Genomic DNA, 17,072 nt, shown 5'->3' with positions numbered 1-17,072 from the left:
AATATCATAAAAAATAACAGGCCATGATCATTATCTACAGCTCTGGAAAAGAATTAAGAGACCACTTCAGTTTCTAAATCCGGTATAGGTATATGTTTGAGTAAAATGAACATTATTGTTTTATTCTATAAACTACGGCCAAATTTCAAATAAAAATATTGTCATTTAGAGCGTTTATTTTAAGAATTTTTGGGGGCATTGTGTGAGAAATGATGTGCGTAGTTTATTGAATAAAACAAAATCAGAGAAACTGAAGTGGTCTCTTAATTTTTTTTTCCAGAGCTGTATATTCAGAAAAGCCCATCATGGTCGTTGAGTGTTATAGAACATGTTTTGAAGAGTCATCTCAATTATGCTGTTTATTTTTAAAAACTATTAAACAGCATAATCAGTCATATTAAATAAGTTATTTAATCTGCCGAAAAATGCATACAACTGTAAATACAGTTTTATGTATTCCATTAACTATTAAATAATGAATGAGTCGGGAGTCGCTCGGTTGGTTCTGAGTGTGCTCTGTGTTCTCAGAGCGCCCTCTGTTGAGAGGAACGCAGCGTTTACTTTCAACCAGCGGCCATCCGCCTTTAGGACCCCGCGGTCTGATCAGCGGCCCGATTAAACTTGAGCGCAACTTGGACAAAACCGACTGGGAAGTATCACATGTTCCGTCCAGATTCTTCAACCGTATTTTGGAAGCAAGTGGACACTTCTAAAAGCATGATTTTAGAAGAATAAAAAACATCACGCGTCTCTTCTTTGCAGCTCGACTTTGCCTGGATTTCACGTGTGTTAAAGCAGACTGTGGGAGTGAGCTCGGCTTTGCCCTTTAGGTGGGTGAGCGATCGATCGTGCAGAAAAACAAGCTAACCTACTACTTTTAATTAATTGTGCATTGGCAACGATAGCTGGGTAACACACAGTCTGTTTGTTAGAATTCAATGAAATTTATGTTTTTGTTATTTGAGTAAATTTAACGCTAATAAGCTGCAGTGTTTGGAAGTTCATCTGCTAACGACAACTTAGACTAGACGCTAGCAAGGCTAGCCAACCCAGTTAGCTATGCTAGCTACAGTACACACAGGCGCTCTCACGACGCTGTTGTCTAAAAGCGTCGCACAGTACGTTCAGATTAAATACACACCCAAACACATGTTAAAATGATAACTGTGCTGTTTATCTGGCTAACCGCGCTGTTATCCCGCGGGTCCGGTTAACGGTAACTTACTCCCTGTTTTAGCTAGCGGCCCAGTTTGGCTAGCCTCGGTTTATAGCGGGTGTTGCTTTTTTATGTCTCTGATTTCGGGAAACTTTAAACATGTTTTTGATTGTGTGCATTTTATCTTAGGCGAGATAGTGACTCAGGTCTTCCAGGCTTAAACCGATAAATATGCAGCACCAAAACACTAAACTTAGTTGTGGCTCAGCACCGGTGTGTAAACAAATCCAGGTTGACAGAGCGCAGATGTAGCTAGCCAGTGGTCTGTCCAATTGTGCTACCCATCGATGTATGTTATCTACCGTTCTGCGCATGCGCCGAAAATTCAAATAGTTTTTGTTTTTTTTCTGGTTTTAATCATTATAGCTTAAATGTTATTCATTGCGTGAGTGCTACAAAAGAGTAAACTATTTAAACGATGTAAGTAAATACAAACCTGCTGGCAGCATTCTCTGAACTAATGCTAAGTATTCTAACTTACCTGGTGTTTTTTTTGCATTAATACAGCTAACCTAGGTTAGCTAGTTAGCTAGCTAGCTAAGTTAGCTATACCATGGTAACACGATTTGACAAGGTATCACAAATCGACAGAACACCGGCGAGCTACAGAACTAGCGGGCTAGCTAGCTATATGGCTAATTGTCATTAGCAGCAGCGGCTACCGTTAGATCCTAGCTAGTTGAAAAAGTACGTTAAGCTCTAAAATAAATGGTTAGCTGGCTAATCAAGTGAACTTTTTAAAAAAAAGATGAGGGACACTGAGAGCTTTCGAAACAGCCTGCGAAATAGGCAGGTGATAAAAAGAAGGCCGGTGGTTCTCGGGTTGGTTCGGTTCTGTATTTTACTTGTGCGGGAGGTGTTAGCCCAGCCGCTAGCCAGCCTGCTCCGGTCGGCCCTCTCCCCTGGAAAGAGCGGGGATCCGCTGAAAACTGCTACGCCTCAAAAACACACAGGCCGCACTGAGAAAGTGGAGCCACTTCGACTTCTGTTTATTCGCTGTGACTGTTGTAGTTGATTAAAATTTTGATTTGTAAGTGATTATATTTAATATCAAAGTTGAAGACCAGTTATAAGACAACCCACATCAAGATAATTATTGTTTAAATGTGATAATACGAATTAAGACACTAAATATTTGTTTATATAATTTCTTTAAATTAGATTTAGACTGAAAAAGGGGCAGTTAAAGGGGAAATCCCGTGTGAATTGGACTTGGGGTGTAGTGTAACATGATGACCAGTACAAACTTCTGTCGAAGTTTCCCCCCAGCATTCTGAAATACATAAAATACATTTTTAGTCGATGCTCTCCCAACAGGTTTACAATGCTAAAGATAGGGGCAAACCATGGCCCATGCAAAGGAATTACTGTTTTTTTTATTACACCTTTAACAGGCTAAAAAGTATCTTTATGCTTTAGTGGTTGAATTATGAGACTCTGACATTAAAAACCACTGAGAACTTTAAAAGTGCACAGATAGGTTAGTAAAAAACACTGTTTATACAAATTGAAATTAAATCACAATAAGTCGACTGTCAAGCGTTAATAGGGGATTAAATTGCAAAATGAATGCTGTGGAAATGCTTATATTATAGAGATATTTTAACTGCTTAATTAATTTTGCGATCTGTTCCCTTATCCTACCTATTCATTCGTGATCGTAAGTCGACTTATCGTGGCTTAATTTTGAGATTGTTGTGCCTGGAGAACTGCCTCAATGTACTGTGTTTTTTTTTTTTTTTTCCTAAATAAACTACTCATGCACTTGCAAAGTTCTCAGTGTCTTGTTTTAAATTTGCATTTCGCACCAGACTTCTCTTTTAACCTTATGTTCCTCTCTTCACCACATTTGCACATTAGATAAATGTTGATCTGAGGAAAATCTGCCACTGATGCCTTTTTGATTTCTGAATGTTGCAGCTATGGACCCAGAAAGACAGAAGCGCAAGGAAGAAATAGAAAAAGCTCTTGGATTCATACAGTATGTTACTTTCTTCTTTTTAATTATTTATGCATCAGTGAACACATGAACATTGCCCACAAGTAAACTTGATAGCTGCTATGATATCTCTAAGTTCTTCCTTTGTTGCAGCAGGTCGTCTTTGCCTTTTCCTGATCCTGAAGGTTATGAGGTCAGTGAGCCTTCAGGTTATTTGTGTAAATTGTTATTAGAATCCTGTAACCATTCCATTATTAATGCTGTAATTTGAGTGTTGATAATCTGTTGTTCTGCTTTCTTTCTAGGCATTTTTGACTCAGTTAGTGTGTAATTTGCTGGACGAAGGTAACACAGTCTTTCGTGATGGAGATTGGAGACAGGCGGCCTCACATTACAGCGAAGGTGTAAACGTAGCCCGCTATGCCCAGTCTGAAGCATTGGTGATTCCTGCAGAACTGCTGGAAAGTCTGTATGTTAACCGGGCAGCTGCACACTATAGTCTAGTAAGTAGCCACCTTTGACTGGTATCCATGTCTCATGTTGAGTTCTGTTAGTAATATGCAAAAAAGTTAATGTTTTTTGGACTTAAATCTGTCACAGTGCATGTATTAGTTTCAGTACAGCAGTCCATACTATATTTTTTTAGGAAAGGGACGGAGAGAGAAATATATATAAGTGGCTAAAACCTTTGGGCTTTGGACTTTCAGCAGTTTTGTTAGTTTACGTTTGTCAGCATGTAGTGGATATTTTTCACGGCAGGATAAACTGCAGGTACAAAAAGTCATTGCTGTGTGATTTCATATATTAATTTATATATCTTCAGCAAACCACTGAAACAAAATAGTACTATAACTGTTTTTTATAAACAAGTAATTTTATATTTTATAAGTTTTGATTGTTTGACTAACCTAACAATGTGACTGTTTTAGTTAAATAAAAATGTATATATAGCAAAAGAAACTAAAGCTGGAAATTCATGATCAAAATATAAAAAGCATTTGCTTTTGTTGTTGCTACATCAAATGTATGAAATGTATATAAATATATTATAATGTGTAGAAATGTGTTAGTATATTTGTACTTTATTTTTCTGCGTTCTCTGCACCATAGTTTATTTTTTTTCTTTGTGTCTTGTCTTGTTTAGGGTGAGTATGAGCGAGGGGTGCAGGACTGTGACAGCGCGCTGTGCGTGTCTGAGGGCAGTCGTAGGGCACTCTACAGGAAGGCCCTGTGCCTTAGAGAGCTGGGCCGGTTCAGAGAGGCTTATGAGTGTGGCACTGGCTGCTTGCTCACTGCACCTCATGTAAGTACTTTTTTCATAGGACTTGAGCACATTTCTGCCTTGGAGATGCTGCTTTGAATATGCCTTTTTATTTTTTATTACTATTAGTTTATTTAGGAATTTATTTTTTATATAATTAGATTAGTATTGGTTAAATATCTAAACAACATTTTTAGTATTGTTTTAGTACATGAGTGACATCCATTATTATTGTTATTTTTGTACATGCTAACACATTGTTAGCCTTTTTGATCAGTAAGGATCATAGCAGACATAGATGAAGTAGATGGACATACTAAGATTAGATGAACATACTAAGTAAACCCAAATTGTAGGTTTAATCAAATTATTAGGCTAAGTCTTAACCATGGTATATGCAATTCTTAGATACACTAAAGACAGCTTGAAAGCGATGTAAAGAAATATTGTTTAATTTTCTCTGCAGGACAGACAAGTCGGTGAGTTGGCTCAGGACTTGGCCAAGAAACTTGGCCTGAAAATCCGCAAAGCCTACATCAGCTCCCAGGTGTGTAATGTGCACTTATCTCATTCTGCTTAAAGGTTGTGGGAAAAGCACAGAGAAACAGTAATTATAAAAAATATGAAAGGCTTTGATGTAAATGCATTTTTAAAATATTTACTAATTTAATATTTATTTATTTATTTATTTTCCCCCTGTTTCATTTTTGTGTTCAGGGTGATTCTACAACATCTCAGCCAGATAGTAATGGAGAAACTCCTCCTTCTACAGGAGAGGTAAAGGACTTCTGGTCTGCTCAAAAACTGGGAAATTCATGCTTTCTGAATGCAAAATTTCAAATCCCCCCCCCCCCCCCCCCCCATTCCTCACTCTCTGTTTTTCTCCAGACGTCTTCAAACGGGCTTGAGTCTGTGACAGAGACCGGATCAGGTAATGCTGCTGTCTTAGATACTCAAACCTATGTTGGTCAGTGCTGCTTGGATACTTAAGTGTAATGCTCATTTGCGCTCCCCACACACCACTCGTTCTTTAAGCTTTTAATCTCTTACAGAAAATGCCCAGTGCATCCCTGCACCATTGGCTACTCCAATTCCAGTCAGTGATGATCCTCCAATGCCACCACTAAGTCCAATAGTGCCCCCGGAGACGCCCGAGAGCCCGAGCCAAGGGCCCACGGGGCGGGTACAGTATTCTGTGCCAGTTTCAGAGCAAATGGGTGAATGCGTGATAAATGAGGATCTGGAAAGCCTGCTGGAAAACATTCCTAAAGGAGCTGAGGTCAGCGTGGTGAGTGAAATGGAGAACAGCACTGAGGGATTGCTGAACAGTTATGCACTCTACTTTATCAGCCTAGCAGTATTTTGGTTTGCTTAATAATTTGCGTATGGACAATATTATAAAATGATGTTTTGCTACCAAACCAATTAGTTTATTCTGTTTCAAATGCAGTAAAATAAGCCATAAACAACTGATTATTTTCTTTGTGTAAATCAAACTTATCTAAAGGCACATATAAAATATATTTTTTGCTGACAGTTTATACAACAGTTGATATTACATTAAATTTGTTCTTTCATTTTTCCTTTGTTATTAGAACCCAGTTCAGGGTGCCATTCCTACTAACCTTCCAAACACAGCAGTGGGTTTGCGTCCTCCCTACCCCTCTGGTCTCCCACCTTCTTCCTCCCAACTCACCCCCCCTTATTTTGGCTCTGCTGTCAGCCCCCTCACTCAGCTGGACTCTTTCTCCACACTTGGTCAGAGTGAGAGTTCCACACAAGCGATGGAGTCTCTTATCCCTTTTGGTTCTGCGTCTGGGGCTGCAGACGCTGCAGGGAGGGCTAGAGCTGGATCACTGAGCACGGAAGGGCTTGACTCGCTTTCTGAGTACACACTGCCAGGTAATCTAAGATGTTTAGTTTTTGTATGGCTTGTGTTAAAGTGCTTAATTTATCTGTGAAACGGAGAAGTGAAATAATTTAAACAAACACTTTAAAATATGCTGATTTCTGTTTCTGTATTTAGGAGGAAGAATCAATACCAGTTTCATCCCTGGATTACGCAACCATGCCATCCATACGGTAAGCATATTTTCTGGATTCCCCACACCCAGATAGATGCATTACCTATTAGTGGTGTAACTGATCCAGGATAATCCATGATTGGTACATTTTGTAAACAGTGTGTCAACGAGAACTAAAAGGCAACACATCAAGCATGGCCCTATGTCTGCAGTGACGTAACTTAACCTCTTAATTCAAAACAAACAATGTCAAAATAAAAGTCACTAATACATAAACACTGATACAGTGTTATGTGATATGGCCTTAAAATAATATTACTATATTTTAGGGTATATTTGTGGTAATATTTTTGGATATAAGACAGAACACTGCAGAAATATAATACTGCAACAAAAATGTTTTGTCTTTTTTGTATTAAAAAAACAAAAGCTATAGTAACTTTCCAAGACTCAATTTTGTATTTAATAATAATGTAACAAAATATCTCACGGAAAGTTAAAAAATAAAGCTACCATGCGCTAAAATGTGCAGTATTTAGTGCATGCATATAAACCCCCTAATGCTTCACAGTAAGTAGCAAAACAAAATGAGAATAGGCTGCAGAATACCACTATTTTCACAAAATAGATTTTTCATTTGAAAAAATAAAAATATATAAAATGTATAATGATATTAGTTTATGCTATATGATATGGCACATGCCAGATGATATGATTATTTTGTGATCTGTTACACCACTGTTACCCAACAAGCTTTAGTATAACATTGCAATGTAATATGTTGTTTGATAACCAGATTTTATTTTTAATCCTTGCAGAATGGTTCAGCTGCCACTAACCTTTCACTGCTGTCCCGCAATCCACTGGCTGCCACCCACGAGTTCAGACAGGCCTGCCATGCCTGCTACAGTCGCATAGGTAATGTGTCAGGCAGTGCAGTAATGCTCAGAGCTTGTATGTAAGTTCAGAGTGCTGTATGTATATGACCTCTTAGAGATAAATGGACTGTCATTCTCTTATAAAGGTCCCCGGGTCATGGATTACAAGTACCAGCCTGAAGCAGCTCATCGCTGTAAGAGAGATGTGCTGCTCTGCCGCCTCAAGACCTCAGACGACACCACTTGGAAGAGGATACGACCTCGCCCTGCCCGCAATAATTTCTTAGGAGCATTTGTTCTCTGCAAAGGTATTTTTTTCTGTTACAGTGTGTACCATGTCTGTTTATTTGGGGGGGGGGGCTCTGTTGCCTGACACACACACATCCCTTAGGAATGTACATATGTTTTCAGCAACATACACTGCAAGAACTGATTGTTGTTCTTGGTAGTATTGTATTTCTACAGTCGCTGACATTTAATTCATTCGGTTGGACCATCAGATTCAAACCTCTTTAGGTGTGTGCCAAACAGTGCTATGTATGCTCCAGGAATCTTAAGGCCTCGTTAAAACACACAAAAAGGTAAAGGAAAGAAATGTCAGTTTATTGTTCAGACAGGGAGTGCACAACTAGTTACACCAGTCTTGTTGCAGAAATTATAGAAAGAGCAACGGTTGTTTAACAGTCATTAGTTCCAACTCCATCATTAGTTTCAGCTGTCATCATTTGGCATAGAAACCTCATCGCTAACTAATAATTTAGTAATTATATGCAAATCAGTGCAGATATACAAATGCTCACACATGATGCTGGTAATAAACATAAACATGCTCACAGCAGCGGTGGGGCAGGCTTTTTTTGTAGACTGTTTCGGAAAAGAAGCATAAGTCAGCCCTAATCTCTGTATTCAGTTAAATTTTATTTGTTTATATAGTACTTTTTACAAAAGATAAACTTAACAGGGGTACATGTCTAATTGAGGTCTAAGTCTTTTGAGTAAGCACAAAAGCATAAAAGGCTAAGTGTTAGAGGAAAACTTTCTTGGACTGATATGAAGAAGTCTCAAGTGGAACCAAAGTTTTTATATTATGTGAGCAATAGTTTACCAGCTTCATGTTTTGGGATAGCTGGGAGATACAGCCTTGAATTTGGGAGACCTTAAGCACAAGCCTCAGCAAAGGCACAGACATTTGTGACCGGAGATGCAAGAGAGCATCACCAACCTTGTTTTCCCTTCATGTAAAGCTAGACAACATCGGCATTGCTGCTGCTGCTTCAACAGAACTGGCAGTTAATGATCTCCTGCAAGCATGTTGAGCTAGTTGGTGGGTATTAGGCTAAGGCATTAAATTAAATGGACATTTCTTGAGTTTGTTTCTCCTTCCCTGGTTTGCTTTGCTTTTAGATCAGCTGAGTTGTTGCACAAACTAAAGTATCCACCATTTATTGTAAACAAAAATGTTCACTGGTGGACACATTGTGTGTATTTTGTTGTAATGAATAGTAATGTTACAGTTACTACTGTAATTTTCTATCTTTTTCTTCTCACCACAAGAGCAATGTCGATAATATCCCAGTTGACCAATTCAAATATTTATATTAGTTTAGTCCCTGCTTTTGGGGTAAATCATTTGTGAAAATTCGTAAAAAAAACTACTACTTTTACAAATGAGCCTTCACTGTTTGTGAGAAAAATATATAATTTGGAAACTATAAGCCTTTCATGGACAATGTGATTACATTGTAAAATACCATTCCAAGGAAAATGTAAATGATACAAAACCTAAACATAACTTATTATTATTTTCTTTGTTTGTTTGTTTTATCTAATTTGGTGCCTTACTTATTTCACCCCATGCAGAGGTGCAGGAGCGCCAAGAGTGCCAGTACGGAGAGAATTGCACCTTTGCCTATTGCCAGGAGGAGATAGACGTGTGGACTCAGGAGAGAAAAGGAGCTCTTAGCCGAGAACTTCTGTTCGATCCCCTGGGCACAAACGAGAGAAGAGCACTTAGTGTCACCCGTCTGCTACAGCTTCATATGGGCATGTTCATGTTCCTCTGTGAGGTAGAGTACCACTAGACCACAGTGCTCACAAATTAACTCAAACTAATTTGTGAACACGTAGGTTTTAATCTGAATTAAATGTATCACATCTTTGTTCTTTTGTTGCTCTAGGAATGTTTTGACAGTAAGCCTCGCATTATAAGCAAGCGTAGCAAAGAGAACCTAGGGGTCTGCTCCAACCTTACTGCTAGACATCCTTTTGATGACAACAAGTAAGCTATATCTCTTCTATATACTTCAAAAATTGTGCATGTTTGGGATTTTCTACCTGGTTTGGCATTATTTCCTACACATAATAAACATACTCTAGTGTGTATTTTTATAAATTGGGTAACAAAAAGTCATGTTTGTGTTGTGCTTTCTGGCAGGTGCCTGGTGCACGTGGTCCGCTCAGCCAACGTGCGCTACAGTAAGATTCGGCCGCTGCACCCATTGTGCCAGTTCGATGTGTGTCGCCATGAGGTGCGCTACGGTTGCCAGAGAGAAGACAGCTGTTCCTTTGCTCACTCAGTCATTGAGCTTAAGTGCTGGGTGCTGCAGCAGGACACAGGTACATAATACATGCACACTGCATAATGCATATTCTGTAATACCTACAGGCTGCTCTTACAGTCCAGTTTGCCAAAATGTAAAAAGAGATTGCTAAGCCAGGAAAGAAAAAAAAAAGAAAAACCCTTTTGTAATTGGCAGACAATAGTAATGTTGAACACTGTCCTTCACCTTCTACTCACACCTTTTACTACTGCTTTTGAAAAACAGCTGCTGTGTTTATTTTGTTTTTGTTGATTTTAGATTTTGTTTTTTATAGATTTCTAACTTATTTTACTTTTAATGTGGATAAGAGTATGGAGCTCTGTGGAGATAGCAGTTGTAATGGGCATTTTCATTTTTTGAGGTTGACAGTTCACATGGTTTAGGTGATATTAGGATGGATTTGATTATCACTCTGATGACCTGAATCTACATGGCCTATGATGTTATCCATTCGCTTTAGACCCCTGGTTATATGGTGGTGCCCAGTCTCTTCTAAGGACCCTGTCTGCATATCATCGTGTGTAGACTCATAGGTTTGTAGCTATTGGTTATAAGGCCCGCCTTTGTGGTGGTGTCTCCAAACTTCATGGTCCTCCAGATGGGTTGAAGATGCAGTTGTTTGTGTCGAACCTAAAGAGCAAGATTGAGAACGTGACAGATTTTCATCTGATTTCTTTTTTTTATTTCAGTTTAAAAATGATGTCTAATGTTAGAGTTGGAGTCAGATTTGGCATTTCATTGGCAGATAAAATCTGGCCCTGAGAACCTGGGCAGTTTGACCTGCAGAAGCTCTGGTGCAACCACAGTGTTTTATAGAATAAAATAAAATGAGCTAAAATAGCTTTCTAGTAGGCTTGGAACAGAACTTTAAAAACAACAGTAAATACAGAGGACAGGTTGATAATTAAGAAGTTACACTATATGGAGTTTTGCCCTATTCCAAAGTTCAAGTGCCAAAAATATTGACTAATCAATCAGCTTCTAAGACTGTAAATCCACAATGCTTGGAGAACGTTTAAATTAACCGAATTACTGTCTTTCTCGTTTGTGCTTAGGTATTACTCATGAGGAGATGGTACAGGAGTCTAAGAGACACTGGCAAAGACTGGAGCAGAATGCTCAGCGGCAGAAGGTGAGAATTTTACAGATGCTGAATCTTGACTTGGGTAGAATTTTTCAATTTGGCTGGAGACATAATTGTTACACTAAATACAGAATTATACTGACTTTCTAATGTTATGAATTTTAGTACTTTTTGTTTTGTTTCTATAACTATGCTTGTTTTCTGTCTTTCGCTCTCTTAGCCCATGCATGTGCCTCATCACACCAGCAGCAGTAGCAGCAGTGCTGTAAGTGCTGGTGTAGGGAGTGGAGGAGTGGCTGGAGGTGGTGGTGACGGCATCGGAGGCGGCGGCTCAGGGGGAGGCAGCTGTGGCCGAGGTCGTGGGCTTAACCTGAAAATGAAGTTTGTGTGTGGTCAGTGCTGGAGGGAAGGCCAGGTCAATGAGCCGGACAAGGCACTGAAATACTGTACTGCCAAAGCTAAACACAGGTTAGACCTTCACAGCTGTGACAAGTGTATTTGAGAATACTCAGACTTAAAGTTACTTTGAAATGGATGCATCAAAAATCAGAATTTCTGTGAAGTGTTCTTTGCTTGATTACAGTATATTAAAAAATTCAACTGATAATCCTTGTAAATTTCAGCTGGACAAAAGAGCGCCGGGTGCTGTTAGTAAAATCGTTTGAGAAGAAGAAGTGGGTAGTAGTACGACCTCTGCCTTTCTCTCGGACCTACCCCCAGCAGTATGACGTAAGTCCTGAGCATTTATTTCTTTTCAGTGGACACTAAGCTTAAACTGACATGGATTTAAAGAAATGTCCCAAAATTATGTCTGACTATAAAACTCAACAGTAAAGTAATAATGAGTTTGTGTCTGTAGATGTGTGTTCACGTGATGAAACAGAAGAAGTGCCACTACATTGGGAACTGCTCTTTTGCGCACAGTTTGGAAGAGAGGGATGTGTGGACCTACATGAAGAACAACAGTTGTAAGAATCAGTTCTTATTTCTTGTTTAATGTTCTGTTATTTTCAGGTTGTAGTCAGTTTCTATTTGTAGCTGTAGAAGTTATTGATTTTGTTGCCCCTAATCTGGTATTACGGTCAGCCACTATTATAGCTGGGTATCAAAATTCAGGTCTTTTTTGGAACAAAACAAATGACTTCAAAACACAGCTTTTGTTTTCTGGAAATATGCAGCAGCTTTGCTGTATTAAGATATATTTAAGTTATGTGCCTTAAATTTGTTTGCAAAACAGCTGGAAATATGGTTTGGGCCAAATAAAAATTAATTGGGCCTTGTAAATTAGTTACTTAATTTTTTTTTTACTTTTTGTGTTAGTGGGGTGTTAATGTTACATTGTGTTTCAGTTTCAAACTGGAAACTTTTTTTTTTTTTTTTACTTTTTCTTTCTGTAACTTCACAGTGAGAGACATGCAGCAGATGTATGATCTGTGGTTATCGTTAACCAATCAGAACCGTCGACCAGATGGCACCCTGATGACTCCCCCTCCTGAAGAGAAACCCAGCACTATGCCAGCTGACTACACAGAGGCAATGGTTGGTAACAGTAACACTTATAGGGTTTGATGCTGACACAAATTTGTTTATTCTAAAAGGGCGTTTTTATATGTGCATGTTTATACATGTTTGTGTTTCACTAGTAATCAAACAAATACTTCTGTTAATATAAAAAAAAAATTCTTCACTCATTTTCACTAAATAATACATAGTATGCATATCAGGGCAATTATTTTACGACAAAAATACTTCAGTGTTTTATGTCATAACAACCCTTAACCTTAAATTGAGTGTCAATATTTTTACTTAAAATTAAATTGTTATAACAATGGCAAAACTTTAGGCTATTCTTTCATTTGTACACGACCTAAATAAAACCTAAATATGGAACACTTTTAGATAACAATTTTACCATTACACTTTTATATAGCGCCTTCCTGCCACTCAAGGCACTTAAGGATGCTTACAATTACATTTTACACACAACTGGTAAGATGCAGCAACCATGTGTGCATAGTGTACATTCAACCGGAACGACCGTCCACCTGGAGAACTGGCCAATTTAGAATATCCACTTAACCTGATCTCCATGTTTTGGAGCTGTGGGAGGAAACCGGAGTCTCCGGAGGAAACCCGTGTTAAAACAGAAAGAGCATAGAAAACTTCACCCAGATAGGGACCTGAACCCAAGACCCGAGCGCTGGGAGGTGAATGTGTTAATCGCTAAGCCACTGTGCTACCAACCACCGATTACTGTAACAACAGGTTATGAAGACAGCACTTAAACTTTTATGCTGCTGTCTTGACAAAGCACTTTGGGATGCTTTTTCTTTAAATACATCGTTGCATCCCTAACCGCATACTCTTCTATACTTTTCTTCTAACATGAATGCACACAGATCTAATAGCAATGCTCTGTCTCGATCTCTAACGCAATATTAAGTGTGGTAATGAGCGGTTTGGGACACCTGTCTGTTTTTCAGAGGACACCTGAGGGAGTTGATTACATCAGCGAGTTGCTTTGGCTCTGTCTCACACTATCTGACTTATCATACAATAAAAATAAACAGACTCTCATATCTAAAACAGTAGTAGACACACCACAGCATGAATTTGGATTTTGAACAGTGTAGCAGTTTGAACTATTACTAAGTAAGATGTTTGACTTGTCTATGGCTTTGGTTGACAGGCTGGGCAGCGGTTGTCGGGGAGTGGAGATCTGTGATCCTGGCCAAAGTGTTGAGTGGCAACCCATGCGGTGACCTGGATGAGGCTTCCTGCAACAAGATTCAGCCATTCTCCAGATGTCAGTTTGTATGCCCTTGTTCCTTTCGGTGCAAATAGGAAGCACTTTGTCCTCCTGCACTGCGGACAGCCTGACTGTAGTACTAATGTGGTGATCGTGAACATGCACGCACATACATGCTTTCTCATTAATGCCCAAATGTTCTTATTCACTGACATTACATCAGGCTACAAATACATGCCATGTCATTTGACAGCCTATGTAATTTCTGGCCTATTATGAAGGCCAAAAATAAAGATGCCAATTAAACAAAAATTAAACATTTATTTGCCCCTCCTAATACTATGCTATTTAAACTTGTGCTCAGGCAAATGCCAACTAAGTCCCCCAACTGACCAACTGTTTCATTAGAGTGCATCATATCAGACAGCGGAACAAAAGCTAACTGCTTTCTAAGTAGATTTCTATGATTTCCCCCAGCATTTTATTGAATGAGTGGTGCCTCACTCTCTCTACCTGCCATATTGGCAGAACAAATCTGAATGTATAGCCAGCAAAAGGCCATGAATAAGAATGTAGAATGTATTAGAGACACCTTGGCAAAACAAAAAAAATAGTTGTTTAAAAAATAATAATAATAAATCCCTTCTTACCCCTTCTTGCGTTTTCTTAACTCATAGAGCTAGCATGTAGGTTTACTGCTTGTGTAACTCCACCTGCTAGTCTTGCGTGCACGTACATGCATTAACATTTAGTTTGCACTGAGCGAGCTGTAAAAGAGGCAGTGTTTGGATGATGCTGAAGAACTATTTGCACAAAGTGATGAGGGCAATAGTCTCTGCTGCTTCACTCTAGTGGGATCTAGCTAGTCTTATTTAAGCTGTTCAGAAGCTGAATTGTTGTAGGCTTTTGAGATGAGAAGCAATTTAAAGAGGGCAAGTGATTGGATGTAGTTTTGTTTAGGCTTATTGGACCCTGTGCTTTTGGAAGCTATGGTGAAATATTTGAAACTCGCAGGGTTATATATTACGGTTCAGTCATGAATTCTTTACAGTTCAGATTGGGTCAGAACCACCACCACTATTAGTATCTGGTGTTAGTTGATTTTTAGAGTCAAACTTGCAAGGAAGTGGGCAAACAAGCTCATGCGTGGTGTGCCTATGCGTAATTATATTCCCTCCAATAATAATATATCCTCACAGCATACCTTGTTATCTTGCTAGTAAGTCTGCCTTTGTGGTGGACGTAATGTATACACATACATACAAACATACAAACATACATACATATTTACTATATCGGTATACTACTAATGATTATTGATAACTTAGCAGTTAAGCTTAATTAAATATAACCTGACCTTGTATTGATTATATAGAACCTCTTGTTATTGAGCTATGCTATATGAACTGTATTGCTGAATAGATGATTAGTGATTTTTTTTTTTCTTTGGCTTTCGTGAGGGTCATTCCAGAAAAGCTTGGATCTGTAAGCTGTTCCCAGCCCAAACTGCCACAATAGAGAAGGTAATAATTGTAATAAGTGTATGAAGCTGGAATATAATTCAGTAAGAATATGATAAAGGGGCAGGATTTGTAGGGAACCAAATTTGAGTTTAACTGGAAAGGAATATTTTGAAGGATTTTCTGGAATGGCCTAGATGTATGCTTCTCTGAGGGATCGTATTATTACTACTACTATTACTACTATTATTATGATGATAATGATTGCTATTATGACTTTCTATCCTCCTATATTCTATTGATATATGTATATGTTAATTGCAATGTATAACTCTCTCTTTAAATATATGTATCCATGTATGAATATAAAAAACTTAACAGTGAATAGTCTATGTATGCTGAGTCACATTTTCAGTTTAGGGAAGGGAGACTGTAGATACATGTGCTTGAGGTAATATGATGCTTATGATTTAGTTTGTATTTAAACTGGAATAGAAGTGCAAAGATTGTCCCATTGGACCTGGTTTAGCGCAGGTTATGTTACAGAGTCCACTCTGTGTTTTAGTTGGCGTGTCTTTAGTTTTGGACTTTAGTATCAGTGGTCGAGAAATTGTTTCCTGTAGAGGAGAGATTTCAGGATTTTTGGTTGGTTGTTTTTCTTTAAATGCAGTAAGACTTAATTCTGATACTATGTTATTGAGCTATTCTACTCTTCCAAGGCCTTTAGTTGTGATAAACCTCAAGCACATGTATTTGTCAGCTGTATCGTAAGAAAATACTAAGCATACATATTTGTTTGTTTGCATAGCGCCTTATACAATATAAACATATATACAGTTATAAATATCCTAATATGTATAATCTTTCCCCTTCAGTATATAATTATATACACACTTAGACAACTTGGATAAGAAAATAGATGCAAGGTGATGGATGTGTGTTTCTTTTTTTTTTTTTTTTTTTTTTCGTAACTTGCTCTGTTGGCTGTTTGCTGAAGTCAGAAGCTAATTTGATCGGTTATTAATGGCATGCGACACGAGCTCTAGAGTATTCTCGTGGGTTGTGGATCCAGTGGATTGTTGGTCGCATTTCACAGCGATTTTGATGCCGTTTAAGCTTTTGGCCGAAGCTAGACAATCAGAGAATGTGTCAGTAAGCTAAGAGAAAAGGACAGAGAGGTTTAGTCTATAGATACCGTCTCAGTCATGATAGTGTTTGTAAAGAGTCATATCAAATGATAAGAATCTCTTCCCACCAGCTAGTCAAGGGGCTAGAAAGAACATTATCCACTCGAACCAACCCACCCATACACACCCACCCCACCAACCCATCCATTGTTTTCAACTTGAGTTTACTTCATTTAAATGTGAACTAGTAACTTTCTATACCATCTTGGACTTGGACCTCTAGCCAAGTATGTTAAAATCAGTGAGGAAAGATTGCACATGGTTAAATGACCTTTGCGTTTAATGGCCTCTAACCTCTGTCTTGATGAATGGGAGATGTGATTGTACCAAATTCACCCTGAAAAGACTTGTCTTTTCTACAGAACATGAATATACACAGTTAGATTGATGTTCAAAATGCTGTTTCTGTCAAAAGTTATTTTTCAACTGCTTGAGATAACTGATGAAAAAAAAAATCAGAGTTTTGAAAGACAAAAACAATGCCTCTTTTTGTACTGTATTTTTACATTTGTTTTTGTTTTGTTTCTCCTTTTTTTGCTCCCTGGTTGGAAGTGAATAATCACAGTGGACCAAATCTCATGAGTGTATAACAATAAACAGACTGTTTTAGCAAATGTGTGTTGCTTGTTTTTTTTCCATATGCCATATGATGAAACGTGACACTGTGAAATTAC

The 17,072-nt window shown here is 38.3% G+C and overlaps 1 protein-coding gene across 2 annotated transcripts; it reads left to right on the top strand.

Annotated features, from left to right (window-relative positions):
* The first annotated feature begins 552 nt into the window (after positions 1-552).
* Positions 553-17,012, top strand: zc3h7bb (zinc finger CCCH-type containing 7Bb). 2 transcript variants are annotated; one of them, XM_049464698.1, is made up of 22 exons: positions 553-830; positions 3,137-3,197; positions 3,312-3,348; positions 3,461-3,658; positions 4,300-4,458; positions 4,883-4,963; positions 5,134-5,193; positions 5,305-5,347; positions 5,469-5,704; positions 6,012-6,318; positions 6,443-6,498; positions 7,259-7,358; positions 7,465-7,626; positions 9,179-9,384; positions 9,496-9,596; positions 9,753-9,934; positions 10,974-11,050; positions 11,223-11,470; positions 11,626-11,731; positions 11,862-11,970; positions 12,408-12,541; positions 13,692-17,012. In XM_049464698.1, exons 2-22 carry the CDS (start codon positions 3,139-3,141, stop codon positions 13,725-13,727), a joined length of 2,697 nt encoding a protein of 898 aa, XP_049320655.1. In that variant the 5' UTR covers positions 553-830; positions 3,137-3,138; the 3' UTR covers positions 13,728-17,012. The 2 variants fall into 2 exon arrangements, with proteins under 2 accessions (XP_049320655.1, XP_049320654.1); XM_049464697.1 differs by having other exon boundaries at positions 3,309-3,348.
* Positions 17,013-17,072: the final 60 nt, after the last annotated feature.

This window comes from Astyanax mexicanus, chromosome 15 (genome assembly GCF_023375975.1).
Source record: "Astyanax mexicanus isolate ESR-SI-001 chromosome 15, AstMex3_surface, whole genome shotgun sequence".
NCBI lineage: Eukaryota > Metazoa > Chordata > Actinopteri > Characiformes > Acestrorhamphidae > Astyanax > Astyanax mexicanus.
This window is presented reverse-complemented; position numbering and strand designations above follow the sequence as displayed.